This window comes from Rutilus rutilus (assembly GCF_951802725.1).
Source record: "Rutilus rutilus genome assembly, chromosome: 3".
In the NCBI taxonomy this organism is placed as follows: Eukaryota; Metazoa; Chordata; class Actinopteri; order Cypriniformes; family Leuciscidae; genus Rutilus; species Rutilus rutilus.
The window spans coordinates 48,718,010-48,735,047 of NC_140211.1; the positions used below are offsets into that span (position 1 = coordinate 48,718,010).

The 17,038-nt window shown below is 42.1% G+C and overlaps 1 protein-coding gene across 8 annotated transcripts in view; it reads right to left on the reverse strand.

Moving 5' to 3' along the window:
* LOC311287834 (solute carrier family 24 member 2) overlaps positions 1 to 17,038 on the reverse strand; it is a 110,613-nt gene that overhangs the window by 18,945 nt on the left and 74,630 nt on the right. For all 8 annotated transcript variants that reach the window (XM_084404915.1, XM_084404921.1, XM_084404918.1 and 5 more), the window contains 2 exons: positions 3,302 to 3,382; positions 2,306 to 2,388 (listed from right to left, as the gene is read on the reverse strand). In XM_084404915.1, the coding sequence (XP_084261041.1) occupies positions 2,306 to 2,388; positions 3,302 to 3,382 (164 nt within the window). The remainder of the gene's footprint in view (positions 1 to 2,305; positions 2,389 to 3,301; positions 3,383 to 17,038) is intronic.

The window sequence follows — 17,038 nt, forward strand, 5'->3', positions numbered from 1 at the left end:
GGTGACAGCGATCTTTGTGATTGGGAGGTGATGGAGCCTGGCTGATCCCTGACAATATGTAACTGTTGTAAATATGTAAATGCCATGTTTTGTCTCATCTGACAGCTTATAAACTGAACTGAACGGTGGTGAACTTAATAGAGATATTAAAGTTTCCTAATGTACAATCTAGATACTATTGCTTAAACATGCATTGAGGAGAATATATAATGTTGATAAATAATGTTGCTCCCCCTCTTGATCACCACCCATTTGCCTCATCTTTTGGTTTCCTGTCGGTCGGTTTCGGTGTTGGTATTCCACTCATGCTTTGCTCAGGGTGTAAGAATGAAAGGTAACTGTTGATCTTGGAGAAAGGCTTTAACCCTGCCACTCCCGCACACCAGTGCGTAACCTCATACTATGAGAAAGGCTTTTACGGCCTCTTCTGCACAACAGTGGAACATTTCTATCCTGTATGTTGTTCCATTCTACTGTCTATATATTTAAACATGTAACTTAATAAATAACTTTGCCTGCTTTAAAGGCTTTGAGAATCTTTCCTTTAATCACTGATGATGTTGAAAGCTAAAGTGATTATAACTTTCGTTATCTAAACATTCAGGTTAAATCCTACGTTTTCCTTTCAGTTCTCAGAAAGACCTTTACTTTTAAAGAATGAGAGGTTAAAAAATAACAACAACTTTAATGGAGTCAGATTAATTATACTGGAGTCAGATAAATATCTGAATTATGCACGTCATCCTTCAACTGCCTTTTGTTCTGATTATTGGTTCAAAATAACAGCGTAAGCTTCCAGCCTTACACCTACAAAAATGCTAAATGAAAGAATCCTCCTGTTAATCAATAATGTAGCATTTGATTTCCGATGGTTTACTGGACTCGACGGCTCTTCTCTCATTCTCTCTTATCTCCTTTCCCTCGTTCTCTTTTTTTTCCAGGACAATTTGTCCAGACATTAAACAATGCTAAAAGAATGAATCCTTCTCTTCATCAATAATGTAGCGTTTGATTCTCCACATGAGCAGGGAGACGAGGGTTTGCAGGACTTGATGGCTCCTCTTGTCCTTTCTCCTCTACAGTATAACAAAAATATGTCTAGACATTCAGAAAAGACAGCATTTTCAAAGCAACACAAACAAAAACGAGACAGTGAGGATGAAATTATTGTTTGAACAGGATGTCGTACTCTTTTAAATACTTTCTATGTCAGATCTAATTTTCGCAGCTTTTACTAACTGGAAATTTGTGAACTAATATTTTAATGGAGATAACACATCAATTTACAATTTACTTTTTTTTCAGAATTGTGAGATAAAAACTGTAAACTGTAAAGTCGTAATTGCAGAAAAAAAGTCGCAATTACCTTTTTACACTTTTATTCCTTGGCAGAAACAAGTTTAGTATTGAAAAAAGCGCTATACAAACAAATTTGACTTGACTTGCTTATGGCAATGCTTCAAGCAAAACCCATGTTATATTTGTTGACAGACGCCAGACTCACACCGATCTATAGCGTGTGTGTACACAGTCTATGAGTGATGGTTCTCTTGTGACCGGGTAGTCACGGTGACATTGAAAGGGTCTCTCTCAGCCTGCATGCATGCTGTGCCGTCTGTTCTGCTGGCATGTTGCCGTGCCAACAGGGGGCAGAGGATGAGAACGCTTCATCTTCTGAACACAGGACAGTGTGTATGTGTGTGTGTGTGAGATGAGGAGACAGTACAGCGGGAGGGAAAAGGCCAAATGTGTTTTCCATTGAGTCATAATAAGCGTGAGGTTTTTTTTCAGTCCTGCCGTGACTTGGCCTTCACTTCTGTTTCCAAAGTCAGCGCTATGATTCACTTTCTGTCCTATTTTTGTGTTAAAATCACTGTGCGTACATTAGTGTATGTGTAGTCAGTGTTATTTTAGCATCATTGAGATACTATTATAGTTCTATTAATATGTTGGATTAGTTTTCATTTTATTTGAAATGAATTTTATGGAATGTTTGATGAACAGCACCCCTACCATATAAAAATGAAAACACTGATTTGTCGATGGCAGGAAAAGAGTTAAATATGTCTACATAGATTTTAGTATTTTTTATTTTTTAGTTATTTTAGTACATCAAGTAAAAGTAAATAAAAATAATAAATGTTTTCTTAGCAACTAGAAGAAATAAAATATATTTTTTAATTTTTAATTTTATTTCAGTTAACGTTGATTCTATTTCAATTAACATAATTTGTTTTATGGTTTTATTTTTAGTTAACTATAATAACCACTGTGCATTAGTTTTACTTTAGTATCAACAACTCACCGCATCGCCATCCTGTCCAGCGGTGCCATTCATGGGTGGAGTCACGTCCACCTCGACACTGGAGCTGTTTGGCAGATTTTTATCTATAACACAAACAGGAAACGTACTAAATGGACAAATAAATAAAATAAATGACACATGCAAAAAAGTCCCCAAATAAAATCATTTTAAGGCAGGTCTAAGATACCTTAGTCTTTAGCTGTTGTTTTTTCAGCACCTTACACTACAAACACTGTGTCTTTAAAACATTTTGTCAAGTTTGAACTTGATACCTCCATTCTGTTTTTATATATACAGCATATAAGTCAGACTTATGTATAAGTCTGATTTGATAAAGCGCGTTGCATGAAGAAGGTTAATTTACCAGGCCTGGATATTACAATTTTTAACTTCCCCAATACCGTAATTTACATAACCGATCAAACTCTCACATTTACATGTATTTATATAATTATTTAAGATACTTCAAAAATTAGCACTGTGTAGCCAATGTATATGTCAAAAAAAAAAAAAAAAAAATCATACACATGCCTGATAAAAAAATAAAAAATAAAAATAAAAAAAAAGATGGAGAAAGTGCAGTAGATCGATTTGAAAGGGTTAAAGATGTTCTGAACAGACTGTGGTCACATCAAAGAAGCTGCGTGCTCTCAACTGCCCTGCTTTTGATGCTAATATGCTAATATGGAACTGTTAGCATAATTTTGCACTTGAAATGAAAGTGTATTCAACACACAAATGATATTATGGGATTTAAATATATTATGATACTTTATTTTGTTTCTATAAAGTCCGCAAGTAGTTGTTATCTTAAGAAGCTAATTTGAAATTGGTTGAAAAAAGCTGGGTCTTGTTCACTTCAGCAATGGATTTAACATGCAATGGCAAATTTAATAGAGCTTGGCTCAGTACATAATTTACCAGGAATAACTTAGCCATTATTTATCAGTCTTGAATTTATTAATGCATGTTATTTTTTCCAACTGTACCACTTACCAGCAACTCCATTTGAGTCCTCCACTTGGCATTTCTTTTTGGCAATTTTGTGAAGGATGGACGCTTTCTCACGAAATTTTCCTGAAAAATAGTCCAGAAAGAGAGTGAGTCATTTGGAATAACAAATTTCCCCAGGATATTTTCCCAGCTAAGTGAACATGTTTCATTTCACGCACTGGGTATGAAACAAACTGTATGCTATTTCAAAAAAAAGTTGGTGAAATAAGGTCCTGGATGCTGATTAGCCATATTCAGCCATGTTAAAATAACTGATATAACATTCGACAGGACACATCTGTTAACCTTTTGTGTATCCTTTGTGAAAAATAAGTGCACTTAAATGAATATATTTCTTAACACACTTAAGTATACTTTTAAAATGTAATAATTTAAAAGTAAATACATTTTTACATTTTGTTATTCATTATGTTTTAATAATCTTTTGTCATGCTTTAAAAAAGTATACTTATTTTGATGTTTTGACTAGGGATGGGACGGTATGAAAATTTCATATCACGATTATAGTGACCAAAATTATCATGATTATCAATATCATCGCGGTTTTGTTGAAACGAGATGAAAGTGTTCAAAAAGAACTGACACTCACACTAAAAACAGTTTAATATTTGAAAATCAACAAACAATAAATAAAACAAGCAGCTATACATGAATATCAGATGATGTCACCAACGTCTTCTCACTGACGTCACTCACTTCTAAAACTTGTCTGCCGCCATCTTGAGTACCTGATTCGGCAAGATCGATATGTCAGTTGCATAGGAACTAGCTAGCTATGCTTTCACAACACGGTAACATAAATATAACATAAATGTAACATAACATAAATCTGCAACGGTCGTTATTTTAAATAGAAATCATCACTCAAAAAGCATTCATTCACGTCTTCTCCGGTTTATTTGTGTTCAAATACATGCAATACAGTATCCGCCAGGGCTATTAGTCCAATGGTAATCAGTGTTTGGTGTAGGCAATCAGTACAGTGATTGATATGACCAATGAAAACTTTAGAATCAGCTGCAGGGCGGGATTTCCGCTGAAGTGGTTTAAAAAAAAAAAAAAAAAAATCACGCTTCTGTTCTGCCTGCGGTCCTGCATGACTTCCTCATTCTGACATCCATGATAACAAAGCTAAAGTAACATCTCTTCACCTGAAACAAGAAGCTAATAAATGCACGGTTTGAAGTATATGTGATTTGTGTGTGATTTTCGTGCGATTAGGGTATTTTCATATGAATAAAGAATGTTTACAGTATGCATGCTAGGTAACGTTAAGGATAGGCCATAGCTTCATATAAAATGTTAAATATAACATATTTCAAAATATTTTTTTGACTTGAAACCATTTTAAACCGCGACCGGAATATGATACAAATACTCTATAGTGTTTTAAAGTGAGTTAAAAGTAAAAGTGTAATATTAATCAATTAAATTGTGTCATGTAGCTTTATGCTACATGTTGTGCTAATGCACCTGCTGCAGGAGCTATTCTATTCCATACAATACATTTTTTTAAAGAATTCAAATAATGTTTCAAGAATAGTTATTTTTTTGTTTGTTTTCTAACAAGACTTGAGATAATAGGTTTGTCAGTACTATAGACAGTACTCGGTAGGTACTCAAGATGGCGGCAGTCAACTGGAAAAAGAGCGGATGACGTAAGAGGTCACGTGACTGATATTCATGTATATCAGAGAATGTCTAATATGGCGAGAAGTTTCACTCTCACTACACTTCCAGCTTCTGAACTGGTTGCAGTTCCACTCTGATTCCATATGAGGGCGCTCACAGGACGAGTGCAGAATGAATGGAGGTCAATGGCGGTATACCCCTCAAAATCCACTTTTCTCAGGATATAATTTTTTGTCTAGTAATTTGAATGTTGTATTCGAAAGGAGATGCAAAGAAATTACACATTGCTGGGTGTTAGATTTTTTAGAGTCACTTATTTGCTTTAAAAAAGTCTTTCAAAATGTCAATGACGTCAGAATGCTGACGTCATTAGCAGAATGCTAGCGTGTTATGGGCAACAACAACTCAACCTGTAAGAAATCAAAACGACATAAGTACTCATTCATTCAACTTTCGACCTAAAACCCATGTTGAACTTGCAAAATCTACAATCACATCTGAGATTTCTCAACGGCAATCGGGTGAAAGAGACTAATTTAGCCGTCTAGCCCCATTGACTCCCATTCATTTTGCACTCATGGCGAGCGCCCCCAGTGGAACTCTGGTGGTACTACAACCAAAATTCGGTACAATAGGGCTTAATAGGGAGTGGACAGGCTCTCCGTAGACGGGCTCTGTGTATATGCACTTTTTTAAGCAAGATTATATTCTGTGGCATTTCCTTCCTTATAATGACCGTCGTCAATAGCAACGCATTATAACACAGCGCACATCCATGTATCACAACCTGATCGCAACGGACGCGCTCTCTCGTTTCATTCAAATACAACTTGCCGTCTTGCGTCTCCGTTTTTGGACGATTGTTTTGTATGCTGTACAAAATGGATTTATAAACAGGTAAGATTTAAAACATTAATCTCAATTCAATATGTCCCCGTAATTATGTGGTAAAAAAAAAAAAAATCGGTGTAATAAGTGTACAATGATATACATTATTATCCCTTAAATGTCACTCTTAGTCTTGTTTGAACTTGATCGTTTGTCTTTGGCTGAAAGCCACTTGTTGTGAACTTTTCTTCGCGGAAGCTTCACGTTTATTTCAAGTGAGTGAGATAAAATATTTCAACTCAAAACAACATTTTGTGGCCAATTAAGTTATTTCCCAGGCGTAGTTTTGGTATTGAGGTCAAAGTTAACTTGCCTTGTGTTCGCTATGAACAGAGTGGGTGATGGTCACACACGCTGCGCCTGCGTCAGACTGTTGCTGGCTGTACAGGATTTACAGTGAGTTATTAAAATCGCGATAATCAAATACGGTTTTAATGATAATTCAATTTTAAACGATAATACTAACCGTCAGTACATTTTATCGTGGTTTATAGTGAAACCGGTAATCGTCCCATCCCTAGTTTTGACTAACATACTTACGTGTTATTCAATATTACATTTAAAGTTAATATATTTTAAAGACACTAAATTGCAACGTAATCATTACAAATGTGCAAGTTCAAATATATAAAATATATGGCATACAAGTTTTAATAGAAATTACTTTAAATTGCATTATATTCGGCAGTACACTTTAACGTACTCGGTTACCTAATGTAACCTCGGTTCTCTCTAGAAGAGGGAACGAGTATTGCGTAAGTTGCTTACGCTACGGGTAAAGTCATCTTTTCTCGAGATATGAAGCCAAAAAATTATCCTTAATTTTTGTATTTATTGTCAACGCAGTGCAGCAGCTAGCAGACCTAGAGCGAGCTGTCTAGCGCGCTCATTGGCTGCCCTGCAGCAACTGCAGCAGCCTACCACTGAGCCCCGCGTGACGTCGCGCCCTCACACGTCAAAGCCCGCCAGAATGGGAGTGGCTTAGCGTATATAAGGAAGGGCTCGGGGGCTGCTTCCCTGGTTATCATCGACTGAAGCGAAATCAGCTTGTGGCGCGAGCACGGCAGGTTATGCAATACTCGTTCCCTCTTCTAGAGAGAACCGAGGTTACATTAGGTAACCGAGTACGTTCTCTTACGAGAGGTTCTCTCGTATTGCGTAAGTTGCTTACGCTACGGGAACCCCTTGTCAACGCCGTGTGCGCCAAGCATCCACTACATGAGTCCCAGGGGAAGCCCGGGGAACACAGATAAGTGGGAATCAGGCGGCCAGCAACGGGGGCCGGCGCATGTACATAAGCACACCGTAGGGGGATACAGAGTGGTGCTGCTGGTCTATATTAAAGAATATCAACCCTTATAGTGCAGCTCAACCAGGAGAGCTAAAGTCACGTGAAAGTAGCCTGCACACGAACAATCTGGGCAGAACATACACACCGCAAAAGTTTAGCTTGCAAGGGGGAACTTCCAGGTTATAAAACCTAACAAATGTAGAGGGGGAGGCCCAGCCCGCCGCCATACAAATGTCATGAATAGAAATCCCGCTGGACCAAGCCCACGATGAGGCCATGCCTCTAGTGGAATGAGCCCTGATGCCCAGAGGGCACTGCAGGTGTTTAGACGCATAAGCTGCTGCGATAGCGTCCACTATCCATCTGGACAGGCTATGTTTCGAGGCGGCGAGACCCTTGGTGCGCCCACCAAACGAAACAAAGAGCTGCTCACTACCGGATGCTGGCAGAGCCGATAGAGAGATGACCTGCGCTCTGAAGGGAGTGCCAATCACCTTGGGGACATAACCATGTCTCGGTTTGAGGATGACTTTAGAGTCATTTGGTCCAAACTCGAGACACGCGGCGCTAACAGACAGCACGTGTAGATCCCCCCCCACATGTTTGACTGATGACAAGGCTATCAGAAAAACGGTTTTGAGTGAAAGGTATTTTAGATCCACGGAATCTAATGGTTCAAAGGGATGTATTTTCAGGGCCTCTAGGACCAAAGAAAGATCCCAAATAGGAACCGACGGGGGCCGCGGGGGATTCATTCTCCTGGCTCCTCTAAGGAAGCGGATGATGAGCTCGTTCCTTCCTATTGACTGGCCGCGCGTCTACTCTGCGAACGCTGCAATAGCCGCAACATACACTTTGAGCGTGGAGGGGGACCTGCCCTGCCCATTTTTGTCGGCGCACCATGAGGATAACACAGACCATTTAGACGCGTATAGCCTTCTCGTAGAAGGAGCTCTAGACTGCATGATCGTGTTCACAACCCCTTCTGGCAAGGCAACGGGTATCCGTTGATTATCCAAGCATGCAGAGACCAGCGCTCTGGATGGGGATGCCAAATTGAGCCGCCGGCTTGAGAGAGAAGATCTCTCCTCACCGGAATCGGCCATGGGGCCATGTGTGTCAGCCGCATCAGTTCTGGGAACCAGGTTTGGTTCTCCCATCGCGGGGCTATGAGGAGCACCGGGTGGCACGCTCCCCTGATTCTCTTGATTACCTGTGGTAACAGCGAGATCGGAGGGAAAGCATACAGTGGGCGGCTGGGCCATGTTTGGGCCAGCGCGTCCTCGTTCTTTGAAAAGAACCTTGGGCAATGAGCGTTGTCTTTTGACGCGAAAAGGTCGACTTCCGCTTTGCCGAAAAGGCACCATTGTAACTGGACTGTCTGAGGATGCAGGGACCATTCTCCCGGGGGAATGTTGTCCCTGGACAGTCTGTCTGGGCCGTCGTTCAGGTGGCCCGGCACATGCGCGGCTCTCAGGGAGCGTAGCGAGTGCTGAGCCCAAACGAGGAGGCGTTCTGCTAGATCGCAGAGATTCCTGGATCTGACACCGCCCTGGCGGTTCACGTAGGACACCACAGACATGTTGTCCGTACGGACTAGAACGTGGTGGCCCCGTATGTATGGGAGGAAATACTTCAGCGCGTTCTCGACTGTTATCATCTCCAGACAGTTTATATGAAGGCGTTTCTCTTGGTCTGACCACAGGCCAAAGACCGGTCTGCCCTCGAAGAGAGCGCCCCAACCTAAGTTGGAGGCGTCCGTCGAGATGACCTTTCGGTACGAGACAGCTCCCATCGTCACTGCTGCAGCTGACGCCATACAGCCCAGCATTCTCTGAAATGTTTTCAGAGGAGCGATGCTGCCCTTCTGGAAAGACGCGGCCAGGTGTCGAACACGGCGCACGCTGTGTCGACAAGCGGGCCGTCATAGCCACAGAGTCCAGCTCTATTCCCAGAAAAGAGACTGACTGACTGGGCAGTAATGAGCTCTTGGTCCAGTTGACCGTAAGACCCAGGCTTTCCAGATGGCTGAGAAGCACTGTTCTGTGAGATATAAGTTCTCTGACTGTGCCAGAATGAGCCGTGTCCATGCACTTCGTAAATGTACGGGGTGCTAAAGACAGGCCGAACGGAAGGACGGTGTATTGATATACCTGACCGTCGAAGGCGAATCTCAAGAATGGCCTGTGACGGGGTATTATCTGAATCTGAAAGTACGCGTCTTTCAGATCGAGAGAAATAAACCAGTCCCTCGGGCGAATTTGCACGAGTATCTGTCTGGTTGTGAGCATTTTGAACGGTCTTCTCATGAGAGCTTTGTTCAAATATCTCAGATCTAAGATAGGTCTCAGAGCTCCGTCCTTCTTGGGCACGAGGAAGTAACGGCTGTAAAAGCCTGACTCGCTCAGAGAAGGAGGTACCGGTTCTATGGCCCCTTTGCACAGCAGTTTCGCTATTTCTGCACGGCGCGCGAACTGCAGCGAATAGCCCTGTTTTACTGTGCTCAGCACCCATTCTGACACACCTGGAATAGCTTCCCATGCTTCTGCATGTACAGCTAAGGGCAGAATGGCCTCCGGGTTTCGATAGCCGCACTTCGTGTGGTCGAGAACCTGAACCAGAGGCATGGGCACGGAGCGCGCGTTCTCGGTGCTTGAACAACTTACGCAATACGAGAGAACCTCTCGTAAGAGAACCATATTTCATAATTATGAAAACACATATAAAGATGCACTTAAATCCTACTGAAGTGGGTCAAAAAAGCACTCTTAAGTTCAGCTATTTGAATGTTTTATAAATTTAAACTATAAAACATTTTATCAATACAATTCATTTCAAGTGTCTGAGAACATTACATTCAGTTCACACTTTTTAGGTGTGCCAATGTGTACTTCTTTTTCACAAAGGATATCACTGTGCAGCACCCACAGAGACCAAATGGTTTAGTTGCATATTGCCAAATTATTTAGTTAAAGAATATAATATTTTAATGAGAAAATGTGTTCTTAATATTTTAATATTTATTAATTTGCAATCTTTTCTTATTTTTATGTTGTGACAGTATATGGGGAAAATAGTGACTCCAGTACATGTCATGCACATGTAAGACTGGAGAAACTTGAAGAACTGTAAGAGAGGGCTACTCTCTGAGAAAACAAAGGAAATTAACATTTGAACTCTCTTGCTATATTACCATCCCCATTCGAGACACGAGTTGATCACCTCCCAATTTACACATCATTCCCTTCACCCATCGCTACCTGAATTCACCCCAAAATCTATATGGTTTAATATGAACAAATATCATACAGTATTAATCCATGTTTTGTATCATTTGAAATGTCTCAGTGTGACTGGTACAAAGGTATCATTCCCACATAAGTAAGCCAAAAAGGTAATAAGGTGTGGAGAGTTTAGAGATATCTTGTTAACTGCTGTGGGTGTGCCCCCATGTAAATCAACTTCTGTCCCTAGTAAGTCTGGGACGGTGATTAATGCAAATTCCCATTGTGAACTCATGTTTACATTTGAAAAAGAGGTTTCTGCCTTGGTCTGAGTATTTAGGGAGATGATAAAGAAGGCTTGTGGCGATTTGTAACTCAAATTAGCCCGTGATGCTGAGAGTAGCTAAAACTACTGACGACTATTATTTGGCATCAATTCAAGTGTACTTGGTTTGTAAACACAAGAAGTGAATTTCCATTTAGGACAGCAAAATGCTGCATGATCAAGCTAACTTTGGGTGTGTCTTACCTCTGTTTAATATAATGTTATTTTAGTCAAGTGTACAGGGGAAACCACGACATGACCAAACCAAAGCTACAATCAAAAAAGTAATGTTGGTCAACTTATATCTGTAGTAGTGGTCATGACCTCTGTCTAAAGAAAACGTTACTTTTATTCAAGTGTATACAACCAAGGGGACTATATAAAAATAACTTTGATTGTGTAAACGGGAATGCGACCATTTCAGGTATATAGCCAATTATTCACTATTTAGCACAGCCTCTTGTAACTTGTAGCTTGAAAAAAGGTCAAAATACCATTTGACCTTTAATGTAACCTTCAAACCAACAGAACATTAAACACATCTGTTTATACTGTAGGCAAAGTCTATAACTCAGTGTGGATATAGCAGTACCAGAATCATGAAGAAAACATCAATACAGTTGCACAGCCTTTTCAGGATCCATCAATGTGGAAGTAAAAACTCAGGCGATCCTACACAAACAGTAGCAGTGTTTTCCTGTCTAATTCTTTGCATGAATGAAACTGCATGTGATTAAGCTTGTGTTGAAGCATATGTGTGAACATAATGTGTGGAGGGTTGGTTTACTAATGGAAAACATCCTGATCACTAAATGTCTTTGACCTTCCTGAGGATTCATTGGCTCTGATTGGCTGATAGAGAGACTATGCTGTCTGGCTCGATCAAAAGGCAGTGACCCCAATCAACATGCACATGTATGTTACGTGACCTACATATCACTAACACGGATTGTAATGTAAAGTGGTTTTGGAATTTTAGGGTCTATGCTGAAGTCTGTTAGAACTATGTTTAAGTAGGTTTGTTTGTGGGGTTGTAGGAATAGTTTGTAATGTAGGCAGGAGGTGGGCAAGGTTTTCTAAGTATTGTTAGTGTTCTGTAGTCAGCATGGTCTCCAGTTTCTCTAGTCTAAACAATGGAGGTTAATTGGGTTTCTCAAAATCATGGCAAGTATTACCTTGTGAAAAAGAAGAAAATCGCTTTTTAAGGACTATAACAAACGGCTAGAAGGGACTTCAACAAGCTTATTCCCGGGTTGTTGACATCACAAACTCGTAAAATTTACATAAACCCTACCTCCGGAAACACACAACAAATGGGGTGAGGCCATGTTGGGCTGCTTTAGAGAAGAGGAAGAGTTGTTGTCGCTGTTTTTTTACACCCCGGAAAAAGGCTGTCCTAAGGCTGACGAACTTAGTTAGAGAGGTTAACATGTATTTTTAACACTGTTCCTGAACATTCTATCCTCAATGTTTTTTCACATTTTACAGAGAACAGCAGACAGACAGAGTACAATGCAGGCTATACGCACAATTCTCCTGAAAGACGTAGCCATTCCATTTTGTCGGGACAATGTGTTGTTTATGGATCACAACTTGTAAGTATGTCTTATTATTTGTAGCTGTGTTTTCTATTAACAGTTCCAATTATAAGCTTTATGTAGTTGCTATAGCTATGATGTAAACAAAGGGCAAAGCTTTGCCTCCGCTAGCCTGCTAGCTAACATTACATTATTGGATGTAGTGTTTACTTTAGCTTTTGTAAGGCTGTTCACCGCCCCTTAGGAAAATGATCCATGGTTTTGTGATCGATTACTGTTTGTATTATGATAGTTTTCCGACAAATATGATTAAATGGTAGATAACATCGCATCTATAAGAAAATGACAAAAAAACATACCATTTTGAATTGTCCTGTAAAATCTGTGCTTGCAAAGTCCGTGCTTGAAATCTGATCAGCACAATCCTCTTGTTTGTTAACACTGTCAGGGCCTGAATCGGGCTCGAAATGGTTTGAAATTGGCACCATCGTTAATATTTACATCTGAGTAGTGTTCACGGTCATGAAGGGGCGTGACATTTCCCTAAGAGCTGCCAATCACAACACACTGGGCCAGCTAACCAATTACAGCACATTTCGTATTTCGGGAGGAGGGGCTACTTTGAAAACGACATGTTCAACCAGACTGGGGAGAGAGGAGCTGTAATAATGTAAAAATTTGTTTTTTTGAACAATCAAGCATGAAGACATATTCTAGTACACCCCAAAAACAAAATCAATACTTCATAAAAGGGCATAATAGGACCCCTTTAAGAAACATAGTCAAGAAAATGTAGCCTAATCTCTTTAAGTACACTTAAGTGGCCTTTTATTAATTTAAATATATATTATCTGCATTAATAATATATCGTTGTTGGGTTACTCTGCATACAAGCAGACTATGGTAGAGTTACTCCAAATAGAGTCAGATTAAATATTGACTCATGTACCTTCCCATGCTGAATATTACATCAAAGTCTGTTTAGTGCGGAGGAGGGACCTAAAATTAGAACTTTGTAACTCTGTGTAAAACACACACACACACACGTGCACGTGCGCACAGTGTGATTTGTCATTCTGTTGCCTTAGATGTTATGGATCCTCAAAGAGACTTAAGCAATTCAGCCATAACAGATGTCTAAGAACTGACATTATTGCATTAGTGAGACGAGAGAGAGAGAGAGAGAGAGAGAGAGAGAGAGAGAGAGAGGGGGCCTGTTATTATTGCATTATCCCTGCGCTGCTGGTATTGCATAACTCTAGTTATAGAATGACTCACTCCTCTTCATCTCAACACCGTGACGTACGTTTCTTAGCATCTATTTCTGTGCGTGTCTGAATGCAGCCAGGCACGTTATCTGACTCTCACGGATTGCCGAGCAGTCACAGACAGTGACAAGTAATGCTGCTCTCTTATCAGAAAACTTTGTGTAGATTCAACCAACTATTCTGATAATTGCATTTTTTTAAAGACCCCAAATTAAACAAACCTAGTTTTCTTTCATGTATTGACGTATTTATTGAAACACGATGTTTAGGAAGGAGCTATTTCTTTAAAAATGACTTGCTAGTCAGTTCCTAATCAGTGTCCTTCTTCAGTGTCCTGGTGAGCACTTGATTGGCCAGAAATGTGTAGTACTGGATGAAATATTGATATATTTCATCTGTTTTCCTGAAAAAAAGAGACTATGTATTTTAAATGAGTATATCTGCTATAGGTTAGTTCTGTAAACATTTAGTTGCATGCTCAAACCTAATACTTGACCTCAAAGCTAGAAGACGTGGACTTAAAGCCACACAATTCTAATTTTAATTGCATGTGGTCGTTAACCCTATAAAGCCTTGTATTGTAATTGATATGCACATATCTTTAAATTGAAACCTCTAAATTATCAATTGATTGCTACTTTACAGTTTTTTTAGCAAGTAAAAGGCCTTTTAGTCTAATTGTAAAAAACATCTACTTCACGTTGTGGTTCACGTGTCTTTTTGTTGTGAAATCTTTACTGACTTTTGTATTGTTAGTAATATTTCAACATGAATATTTACTGGACTTAAGCAATTTAGGTTCCCTTTCAGTCGTTCACGTTCGACGTAGTCGACTGAATGGGATCACGCTTAGGGAGCTAGTCATCTTCGAGTACTATTGAAACGAGCCAATGGAATTGGTGTGCGTGATTTGCATCACACACTCCGCCCCCCGTGGCACGGCATAAATACGGAAGTGGATGCACGCACTAGTTGCTTTTTGCTTTGGAGCCGATCATCTCTGATGTCTCTGAAGAGTACTGTTGTGTACAATGAGCGAGTGTGTTGGTGTTCTTCTAGAAAGACTCTCCCGGTGCTGGTGGTTTCTACAGTGCAGTGCAGCGGTGGTCGCAAGCTTTGAGCTCTCAACTGCTGTTTTAACAGCAAACAAGTTTCTATTGTGTGTGTGTTGACGGCTGGTTGAGGGCGGAACAGTGAGTGCTTCACTGTTTCAGTTCGCTGAATTAAGTGTTGCCGCGGTCATTCCCTGTGTGCTCCGGCACTGGTGACGGGTCCCATTTTCTAAAAGAGCAACACGGGTGCGTTTGCGTCATTTTCAAGATGCCATTCCATCCGTGCGTTTCAGGGTGCGGTAGGGCTCTGTCCCCCTCTCACGAGAGTTGTATCACGTGTCTGGGCTTAAAGCACGCTGAAGCAGCTCTTGTGGATGAGTCATGTTCTCATTGCGGTAATATGACCATCTCGGTGTTGAGGTCGAGACTTGCCTTTGTTCGCGAGGGTGGAGTCCCCATCCCCAGGCCCTGCTCTAGTGTTTCTTCTGGGCTACCTTCCCAGAAGAGGGCTGGAGTGCCGTCTGGGCTGGGTGACCTGAGGATTACAGTGAGGGGTAATCCGCCCGGCAAAGCCCCATGGATCCCTCACTCCTCTTTCGCACCGCAGCCAGTGGAGCTCCCCGATGAGCAAGCTGGTCCCTCTGTAGTGGACCGACCAGCCTTTTCATTCGGGGCCCCTCCAGAGGACAGCTGGGTGCGGTTCGAGAACCCGGTCAACCGCCTTCTCACGCATCCCATGCCACTTAGTGGAGTCAGGTAAGTGTTGCATTGCACACTCAGACCCCGCTTCGGGCCGCCTTCGGGCCTCTCGAGCTGGGTCCCTCTCCTCCACCTCGCTTCCCCACCCGGGTACATCTGTGGTCCCCTGGTCCTTGGCCCGGTTTGTGGAAGCCCAAAATGCTTCCCAACCGGTCCAGCTGGCCCCAAGTTGTACCATCAGACGCGGCTTTCGATTAATTTCGCTCGGCTTCCGCCTAGGCTCAGTGATATTCATCATACCTAGGTGTTGAGCAGAGATGCTCCTAAAAATGAGTGATATTTATCACACCTAGGTGTTGAGCAGTGCTCCTGTCCTGTGTGTGCACGTCGCAGTCCTACTGGCAAAGGACGCGATGTAGCCGTTCCCTCCAGCCGATATAAAGACTGGCTTCCATAAGCCCGTACTTCATTGCGCCTGCATGTGGTGGGTTACGACCATCTTGGACCTGTGTCAACTGAAACCTCCATTCATTTGATAAACACAGAGATGCATTCTGCAGCGTTCGGGCTGAAAGACTTCAGATCTCTATCCTTCCGCTCCACAGGCCTCCTGTGTTCTTGGGTACGAAGTATCAGTACAAGGTCCTACCCTTCGAGTGCTCCAGAACCAGTTGGGTCTTCAGGTCATCTGGGAAAGAGTAAACTCGCCCAAAGGTTGAGGATCTCTTTTCTAGTATGGAGATCGTCCAGCACATTTCTTAGAAGGAGGTGTGTCAGGTCAGTGATATTCAAGAAGTGAGAAAGGGTCCCACTGAAACTTTTCAGAGGCTCCTGGGGCATATGGCAGACGCAGCCACACGGCTTCCTCCATATGAAGACCGCTTTAGCACTGGCTTCATGGCCGAGTCCCAAGGTGGCCGTGGCAGAGTGGCACGCTCCGTGTGATAACCTCCCTGGCCTGTCGCCAAACGCTCAGCCCGTAAACAGACATTTTGTTTCTCTGGGCCAACTGCTCCTAGAACGAGTGTCCATTAATACAGACTGAGAGGCCACATATAAAGGGCATGCAGTAACAGAGGTCTGGGCGGCCCTCCGACTGCATTGGCATCCATTGCCTCGAGTTGCTTGCAGTTCACCTCGCTTTGAGACACCACTGCTCAGCGAGCATGTACTGGTCTGAAAAGACAACATTGCGACCATTGAGCTATGCTCCCCTCACATGTTGCAACTCGCCCGCCACCTCCTCCTCGGAGTCAGAAGCTTCTGAGGTCGCTTCTTCCACTTATTACTGCTGGCCTGCTCAATCGTGCCGCTGACGAGCCTCACGACAGCTTGTGGCCCAGGGAGAGTGGAGACTCTGTCCCCAGGCGGTCCAGCTGTTTGGGGACCACTCCGGGGCCGCACAGTTACATCTGTTGCCCCTCCGGACTCGTCCGACGCCAGTTGTGTTTTTCTCCTGTCTGAGTGGACACCCCTCGACTCAGAAAAAACTCTGGCCACAGCAGAAATGCGTTCCCCAGTGAGCCTTCTTGCACACAACTGTGCTAAAGTCAGGGAGGAGATGGAGAAGGTCTTGCTAGTTGCCTCTTATATGGCCCAACCAGACCTTTCCTCTCGACAGCCTCTGACTCCTTCCTCTGAGTACATTCTCAGGTACAGGGCATGATGGCACCCGCGTTTAGACCTTGGAGAGTTCCAGGTCTGGTTCTAAAGAGAACGGGACACGGAGGTTCTGGTTACTACCACAATAATGTTTATGCCGTAGAGACCATCACTTCTGAGAGAGCACTTCTCAAAATTAG